Below are 9,370 nucleotides of genomic sequence, written 5' to 3'. Positions count from 1 at the left end.
TGTCTCCTGTACAGTGTCACGAACCTCATTCCATAGGTCATCAGGCAGTCTATCAGATCTAGGCCCTTAAATCTATTTCTCACTTCCACTGTATAATCATAAGGGATTTGATTTAGGTCTTACCTGAATGGTCTAGTGGTTTTCCCTACTTTCTTCAATTTCAGTCTGAATTTGGCAATAAGGAGTTCATGGTCTGAGCCACAGTCAGCTTCTGGTCTTGTTTTTGCTGACTGTATAGAGCTTCTCCATCTTTGGCTGCAAAGAATATAATCAATCTGATTTTGGTGTTGACCATCTGGTGATGTCCATGTATAGAGTCTTCTCTTGTGTTGTTGGTAGAGGGTGTTTGTTATGACCAGTGCATTTTCTTGGCAAAACTCTATTAGTCTTTGCCCTGCTTCATTCCGTATTCCAAGGCCAAATTTGCCTGTTACTCCAGATGTTTCTTGACTTCCTACTTTTGCATTCCAGTCCCCTATAATGAAAAGGACATCTTTTTTGGGTGTTAGTTCTAAAAGGTCTTGGAGGTCTTCATAGAACCATTCAACTTCAGCTTCTTCAGCGTTACTGGTTGGGGCATAGACTTGGATTACTGTGATATTGAATGGTTTGCCTTGGAAACGAACAGAGATCATTCTGTCGTTTTTGAGATTGCATCCAAGTACTGCATTTCGGACTCTTTTGTTGACCATGATGGCCACTCCATTTCTTCTGAGGGATTCCTGCCCACAGTAGTAGATATAATGGTCATCTGAGTTAAATTCACCCATTCCAGTCCATTTCAGTTCGCTGATTCCTAGAATGTCGACATTCACTCTTGCCCTCTCTTGTTTGACCACTTCCAATTTGCCTTGATTCATGGACCTGACATTCCAGGTTCCTATGCAATATTGCTCTTTACAGCATCGGACCTTGCTTCTATCACCAGTCACATCCACAGCTGGGTATTGTTTTTGCTTTGGCTCCATCCCTTCCTTCTTTCTGGAGTTATTTCTCCACTGATCTCCAGTAGCATATTGGGCACCTACTGACCTGGGGAGTTTCTCTTTCAGTATCCTATCATTTTGCCTTTTCATAGTGTTCATGGGGTTCTCAAGGCAAGAATACTGAAGTGGTTTGCCATTCCCTTCTCCAGTGGACCACATTCTGTGAAATCTCTCCACCATGACCCGCCCATCTTGGGTTGCCCCACGGGCATGGCTTAGTTTCATTGAGTTAGACAAGGCTGTGGTCCTAGTGTGATTAGATTGACTAGTTTTCTGTGAGTATGGTTTCAGTGTGTTTGCCCTCTGATGCCCTCTTGGAACACCTACCGTCTTACTTGGGTTTCTCTTACCTTAGGCGCAGTGCCAGACTTTATTTTTCTGGGCTCCAAAATCACTACAGATGGTGACTGCAGCCATGAAATTAAAAGATGCTTACTCCTTGGAAGGAAAGTTATGACCAACCTAGATAGCATATTCAAAAGCAGAGACATTACTTTGCCAACAAAGTTTCGTCTAGTCAAGGCTATGGTTTTTCCTGTGGTCATGTATGGATGTGAGAGTTGGACGGTGAAGAAGGCTGAGCGCCGAAGAATTGATGCTTTTGAACTGTGGTGTTGGAGAAGACTCTTGAGAGTCCCTTGGACTGCAAGGAGATCCAACCAGTCCATTCTGAAGGAGATGAGCCCTGGGATTTCTTTGGAAGGAATGATGCTAAAGCTGAAACTCCAGTACTTTGGCTACCTCATGCAAAGAGTTGACTCATTGGAAAAGACTCTGATGCTGGGAGATTGGGGGCAGGAGGAGAAGGGGACGACAGAGGATGAGATGGCTGGATGGCATCACTGACTGGATGGACGTGAGTCTGAGTGAACTCCAGGAGTTGGTGATGGACAGGGAGGCCTAGAGTGCTGCGATTCATGGGGTCGAAAAGAGTCGGACACGACTGAGCAACTGATCTGATCTGATCTGATCTGATAAATGTTGATAAATGCAAACAATATTTATAATTTTCTCTATAATCACTGGATTAATTTGATTTTATTGGCAGGGGTGATCAGGTGAAAACCATGCCCAGATGAGCACTGGAGAAAACATGCCTAAGCATTTTATACATAAAGATAATTTTAGCCCTGGACACTAACTGCAGTCTAAAATAATGTTTCCTTTCTTTGTTTTAAAGTTCTCTCTTCCACGGGATACTTTGTAAATCTTAGTTTTAAGATTTAGGCGTCACTGATATGCAAGTTGATCAGTTAATTTTTAAAATCACTCAACATTGAAGGCTCTTGTTATTTATTATCTATGGAGAAGGAAATGGCAACCCACTCCAGTATTCTTGCCTGGAAAATCCCATGGACGGAGGAGCCTAGTAGGCTACAGTCCATGGGGTTGCAAAGAGTTGGATATGACTGAGCGACTTCACTTCTGCACAATGTCTATCCTCTCCTTAATCATTTTTAATTTCCATTCTTAGAACTTCTTTAGCACTGCTTTTCCTTAAGATCAAAATCACAGACAGGCAGCATTCTGGTGATAATTCATGGTATAGTATTATTTGTTTGGGCTCCCCGTGGTGGCTCAGTGGTAAAGAATTTACCTGCCATGCAGGAAACTTGGGTTCAATCCCAGAGTTGGGAAGATCCCCTGGAGAAGGAAATGGCAACCCGCTCCAGTATTCTTGCTTGGAAAATTCCACGGACAGAGGAGCCTGGAGGACTACAGTTCATGGGATGGCAAAGATTCAGACACGACTGAGCGACTGAACAACAACAAATTATTTGCTCACAAAATTCTGTCCTCATTATGTTCAACATTTTGTTAGCTGCCTTGGCCACAGTACTTTATCCAGATGATGTCTTCACTATTTACTTGTGGACACTAAAATCATCTGCTCTTTTTTCACTAACACTGCCTTGTGATGGTTGATAAGGAACAGTGAAGTGAAGGCGTTAGTTGTTCAGTCATGCCCGATTCTCTGCGACCCCATGGACTGTAGCCTGCCAGGCTCCTCCTGTGTCCACGGAATTCTCCAGGCAAGAATACTGGAGTGGGTAGCCATTCTCTTCTCTACATCTTCTCAACCCAGAGATTGAGCCCAGGTCTCCTGCATTGCAGGCAGATTCTTTACCATCTGAGCCACCAGGGAAGCCCTATACAGGAAAGGACAAAATAAAAATTAAAAAAAATTCCAAAGAGGAGCCTCATGATCTCACTTTTGTTAGAAGTATGAATACCACTTGTTTGCATGTGTGTGTGCTAAGTCCCTTCAGTTGTGTCTGACTCTTTGCAACCCTATGGACCTTAGCCTGCCAGGTTTTTCTGTCCAAGGGATTCTCCAGGCAAGAATACTGGAGTGGGTTTCTATGCCCGCCTGTAGGTTAGCTTCCCCACCTAGGGATCAAACCAGCGTTTCTTACATCTCCTGAATTGGCAGGCTGGTTCTTTACCACTAGCCCCACCTGGGAAGCCCACGTAATATTTTATAATTTAGAAAAATTTGTACCCCCTTCATGAAACCTCAGAACAAACCGTTGAGGCTATCAGTGTCATACCCACTTTACAAATGAAGATAGCTTTAGCTAAGAGGTGCGGTGTGCAGCAAAATTTCCTGGATTTGAATCCTCCCCTGTTCATATTATATTGTATTGCTTTCCACCACAACTACTAAGGGACTGTGTTTTTGGCTTGTTTTTCCTTTCTGCAAACCATTTCCTTTGCATTAGTTCCCTCTGGAATAAAAGCTTAGAAAGCTTTTTAGCCTCTGAGTGTATTTTTTAAGGAAATCACAAATTCACTATGCTATTTATCATTCATGAGTTCTAAAGTGTACAGTACCACCAAGGAAGCAAATGTAATCTGGAAAAGTAATAACTTTACACTTGACAACGCTTAACACAGAAAGGCATTACTGTCTCACCCAATGGGAAGCATCACTGGTGTAGAGTGTGCGTTGTGTTGGGGATGCCAGAGGAAGTGGATGTGAACAAGTTTAACGCCCAGACTGCATAACTTGAACTTTATCTTGTTCATGTCTCTCAAGTTTCATCTCATGAGCACAAGATACAAAATCCAGTCCTAACAGCTCTTTCTTTTTTTCCCCCTTATAGTTGACGTCGGCTGTACTCTCAACAGCCCTTTGCTCTCTTAGTTGCTGTGCTTCCTAGGTTTCTTTTGCACAAAATCTTCCAGAATTGCTCTTTTCTGGACACGCTGGTCCCCTGGACGGTCGGGGGTTGGGTCCCAGGCTTCCATGCCATTCTCACTTAACCTGCTTTAGGACCCTAACGTACTTGATTGTGCCTGAAAAGCTCCCTGAAATACTCCTGGCTCCATCGGTTAACCCTACTTTACTGCGCTCCAGGTTCTCCTGATCGTTTCTCGAGCCCTCCTCAGGGTTCGGTCCGTATTGGTTCTGAGACGCCCAGCGCGAGGGCAGCAGGCTCTGCGACTCGTCCTGTTCCGCGATCCAGTCCCGCAGACTTCCTGGCACCAGGTCTGGCTTCTCATCCCTGACGCGGCGGCTTCCCTTCTCTCTCTCTCCAAACAACACACAGGAAAACCTCGGATTGCTGAGAGCCTTCTCCTCCTAGCCAAGCCGGCGCGCTGGAGGCCGACCCAAAAAGAGTTGGGCGGCCTGCGCATGCGGACTCGGCGGCCGCCACACAAGCCTCCCCGGACCGCCTCCCCTCAGCCCGGCCGCGGCGGTTTAGAGCTCCTGACAGCTCCGCCACCGGCGGACGCAGCCTCGTCTCGTGCTTCCACGTTATCCTATCAGAGACGGGGCGGGGCGGCGGCCCCCGCGGCCTATCAGCGCGAACCACGATCCCGGCGAGCCCAGTAGAAGCGCAGCCAGGAAGGAGGCGATTGGGCCGCAGCGGCGCTGGGGGCGTGGCGTAGCCAGGGCCCCGCCCGCCGCCGCCGCTGCCGCCTCCCTCCTCTAGGCGCCAGCCGCCTTAGGCCCAAGCGAGAGCAGACTGCGGGCGGGTGGCCGCAGCTGCAGCCTGAGCGCAGCGGCGGGGGGCAGGTGAGCCCCGCAGCTTTGCTCCTCCTCTGCGCCCGCGCTCTCGGACATGGTGGCCCCCGGCTCTGTGACCAGCCGGCTGGGCTCGGTGTTCCCTTTCCTGCTGGTCCTGGTGGACCTGCAGTACGAAGGTGAGTCGTGTCCCGCCCCGGCCCGGAGGAGGCGCGCTCCGGGTGTGGTGGGGGGTGGAGGGGCGGCCAGGCCTCCCGGCGCTTCCCCGCCGAGCGTCTCGGGGCGGCCGGGGCGGGAGCCGGGGACTCCGCGGCCGGCCTGGGCCTGAGCCCGCCCCAGGGCGGGGGCCGGCTCCCGGTTCCGGGTTTGTCTGGGGGAGAGGTGTGGGCAGCGGCGGGCCGCGGAACCGCGGGTATGGACTGAGGAGCCGGGCCGGCGACTTCTGGGGAGTCCTAGGGCGCGGAGACCCGGGCGGCTGTCCGGTCCCGGCCTCGCTTGGGACCCTCGATCGGCGCCGGGGGCTCCGGGTCAGCGGTGCTGGGAGGAGGCTGTAAAGGTGGCCCGAAGGGAGGGTGCTTTGGCTTTGGAGTTCCGGGAGGTGGAGGGGACAGTGTCGTGTTGGAAGTTAGAAGTGAGTAACCGTCACCCCACTCTGCTCTGGGTTGTGTCTCGAAGTTGTTAGCTTGGTGCGTTAAGGAGCCGCTGCTGAAATTCAACCTCCCGGCGGGCAAGGCACTAAAAGTTTGTGGCTTTACAGTTTCCAGTCTGGTGTCACTCAACCTTTCCTTTTACGAGTTCCCTGGGGTGGGGGTGGGGTGGTAGGGAATCCATTTTTAAGAAGATACGAACGCTAATTTTCACTTCAGTCCTACAGTTTGGCATGTTGGCTGCTCTTAACAGGAAACTGAGGGTTGTCCCGTCTTAGTTGTCAACGGGCAGGAGTAAGAATGAAAGCCGCGAGTGCCCATTGATCTGATGCGCCAGGCATGGTTACCCTGCGGAATATTCGAGTGTAGTGAAGTTATATCGTGCACTCAACTTTCCAGCCCCGTGAACAGGCTAGTAGTTACGGAGGTCAAATTAAACAGATTAATATTGGATTTCGTATTAGAGGGAGTGAGGAGCTGAAGGCAGGAATTGTTGCTGGTAAAATCTCCTCCAGATTTTCAACTTAGAAAAAGAGTGATACTCTCCAATTTTTAGGTCTTATTCATAGCAGCGGTTTTTTTTTTGGGGGGGGGGTGGTGTTCCGGAGGACCATATATATATATATTTTAATCAGAAAGCAGAATATGTGGCATGGCAACACTGGGAAAAAGAATTTGACAGTGATGCTGCCCCAGAAAAATACATGGAATTGGAACTGCAATGCCTGGACCATGACCTTTAATATAGGTCATGTATTCCACTTCTTTTACATATTTTAATGTTAAATATCTCCTACCCTATGAAGTGTAGTACAGTTAGCATTAATTAATTTTGGCCACTTAAGAGAAAACTGAGCTTCCTTGGTGGCTCAGATGGTAAAGAATCCGCCTGTAGTGCAGGAGACCTGGGTTTGATCCCTGGGTCAGGAAGATCCCCTGGAGAAGGGAATGGCAACCCACTCCAGTGTCCTGGCCTGAAGAATTCCGTGGACAGAGAAGCCTGGTGGGCTATAGTCCATGGGGTTGCAAAGAGTTGGACACCATTGATGGACTGATACTTCACTTTGAAGAGAAAGTTGCCTATGTTCTGTTTAATGTGAATTATTATTTTAAGTTACACAGGTATACACTTGTGTAAGGTTTGCCTTTGCCACTGGCTTATAGGCTGCCTTTTTAGAATCACTGTTCTGTATATGATTCGGTAGAACTTTAACACTTCATTTCTATCTTGTAGTATTTTCCAGAAGGAAAACCTCACCCGAGAGCTATTCACCTAATGTGGGACGCATGGTGACATTTCACAGAGGGGTGCCAAAGTGCTGTCTTCTTTAGGGTATTGTCTGTGTGAAGTAGCCAGGACTTGGTCCAGGTGGTAGAGAAGAAAGGAAAAAGTTCTTAAACTTACTGATGGTGCCTGGCACTCTCCTGGCCACCTTTCTGTAAGCTGTCTCCTGTTCAAGGAGGTACAAGATGTTGTTTCTACTCTCCAGATGAGGAGACTGAGGCTCTAAGAATTTAACTTGGATAAGGTCACATAGCTGTTAACTCTAAGAGACATAAGTTGAACTTACATTATTTGACTCTAAAGTTCATCTTGCTTATGGACTGGAGACAGAAGTTAAGTGGCTGAGGGTATCCTGTGGGCCCAAGCACTTGTAAGTACTGGCAGCTGAGAAAATTCAGCCTTTCTATTTGTTTATTTGCCACCAGCCGTAATGAACAGGAAGAGAATTTTCCTGACGTCTTTAATACAGTGGTTCTCAAGCTTGAGTGTGTGGTCACCTGGATTCCTTTTTAAACAAAGTGCTGAGCCTCACTCCCAAAGTCCTTGATTCAGTAAGTCTAGGTGGGACCTGAAATTTTGCATATCTAAAAAGGAATCACTGGTATAATGAGTTATGCAGTGGAGTTAAATTAGGTATCTGTTGTGTAAATCAGGTATCTATTTTATTTGATGGAGATGTAAAGATAGGCAAGAACCTCTGACAGCAAGCTGTTAGCTCCAGTTTTCCCAAGTAAGTTGTGCGTCTGAGTTTTCTAACCTAAGTCTTTCTGGAGGCATTAGGACTGCGTGATTCCACTATTGGGCCCAGGCTTGGAGACGGAAGATACAGAACAGGTGTGAGAAGAGTGAATATGAAAGAGTTGTATTGCAGAGTGTCCCCAGTAATTAGCTTAGGGGCCCTAGTTTTGTCTGATTTAAAAATACTTATATTTTTTCCCTAGGCTTTTCGGTTAATTGTAATTCAGAGAAATAAACTATTTAATAGGCTCATGAATTGAAAGGTTAAATCTTTTAGCACCCCTTTTCAAAAAGGCCTTTAATAGAAGGAAATCTGAAGCACTAGTTTAGGAATAGAATTTTTGGAGCAGAAGAAAAACTTTTGTATTATCTACTTTAGTATTCTTACGTTACAGATAAGGAGGCTATTTTAATTCTCCGCTAATGGTGTGTTCTATTTGGTGATTTAAGTGGGAACATAACCTGGGAACCAAACCTTCTTTTATCTCTTTCTTCCTTAACATTCTTTCTGAACTCAGTTTATCTTTATTTCACTGAACTGACCTGACAAAACCATATACTTTGGACGCTGGGAAAAGAATAGTTACAAAAGATGGTGATACTTTTTATGTGAACTGTGCTCGCTAGGATTTTCTTGACATTATTTAAATATGAAGGTAATAAATAGCAAAAGCAAAGGACTTTCAGTAATTTATATACCCCCTACCCCTTACCTGTGGTTTCTCTTTTCTTGGTTTCGGTTACTTGTGGTAAACTGTGGTGTGAAATATTAAATGGGAAATTCCCAAAATAAACAATTCATAAGTTTTAAATTGCAAACCTTTCTGAATAGCATGATGAAATCTCACTCGGTCTTGCTCTGGCCATGAATCATCTCTTTGTCCCCTGTATCCAGCCTGTCACTTAGTAGCCATCTGGATTATCAGCACTGTTGCAGGGCTTGTGTTCAGGTAACCCTTCTTTTACTTAATAATGGCCCTAAAGTGCAAGCCTGGTGATGGCTGACAATTCGGAAGTTTGGATATGCCAAGAGAAGCTGTAAACTGCTGCCTTTAAGTGAAAAAAGTCTGTGTCTTAGTAAGGAAAGAAAAAACAAAACAAAACAAAACTGTATGCTTGGTTGCTAAGATCTGTGGTAAGAATCAGTCTCCTATCTGTGAAATTGTGAAAAAGGAAAAAGTAATTTGTGCCCAGTTTAACTGTCGCACCTCAGACTATGGAAGTTGTGGTCACAGTCTGTGTGATAAGTGCTCAGGTAAGATGGGAAAGGCATTCCATTTGTACAATAAGATATTTTGAGAAGAGGGCACAACATTCACATCTTTTATTATAGTATATTGTGATAATTGTTCTTTTACTATTGTTGATCTCTGTGTCTAATTTATAAATCAACCTTATCATAATGATAAGTGCGTATGAATAGGAAAATATAACATGTACTTAGTGTGTGTGTGAAAGTCGCTCAGTCATGTCCGACTCGTTGCAACCACATTATACAGTCCATGGAATTTTCTAGGCCAGAATACTGGAGTGGGTAGCCTTTCTTTTCTCCAGGGGATCTTCCCAATCCAGGGCTCCAACTCAAGTCTCCTGCATTGTGGGCAGATTCTTCACCAGCTGAGCCACAAGGGAAGCCGAAGAATACCGGAGTGGGTAGCCTATCCCGACTCCAGTGGCTCTTCCTGACTTAGTAATTGAACCGGGGTCTCCTTCATTTCAGGCGGATTCTTTACCAATTGAG

General features: G+C 46.2%; 1 protein-coding gene across 2 annotated transcripts in view; it reads left to right on the top strand.

The window, feature by feature from the left end:
• The first annotated feature begins 4,905 nt into the window (after positions 1-4,905).
• The window catches only part of DNAJC3 (DnaJ heat shock protein family (Hsp40) member C3), a 63,206-nt gene continuing 58,741 nt past the window's right edge, over positions 4,906-9,370 (top strand). Inside the window, exon 1 of one of the 2 annotated variants that reach the window (XM_025262670.3) lies at positions 4,906-5,138. In XM_025262670.3, the coding sequence (XP_025118455.2) occupies positions 5,057-5,138 (82 nt within the window). In that variant the 5' untranslated portion in view covers positions 4,906-5,056. The remainder of the gene's footprint in view (positions 5,139-9,370) is intronic. The other variant, XM_006074282.4, reaches the window with a different exon arrangement.

Source organism: Bubalus bubalis, chromosome 13, assembly GCF_019923935.1.
Source record: "Bubalus bubalis isolate 160015118507 breed Murrah chromosome 13, NDDB_SH_1, whole genome shotgun sequence".
NCBI lineage: Eukaryota > Metazoa > Chordata > Mammalia > Artiodactyla > Bovidae > Bubalus > Bubalus bubalis.
This window is presented reverse-complemented; position numbering and strand designations above follow the sequence as displayed.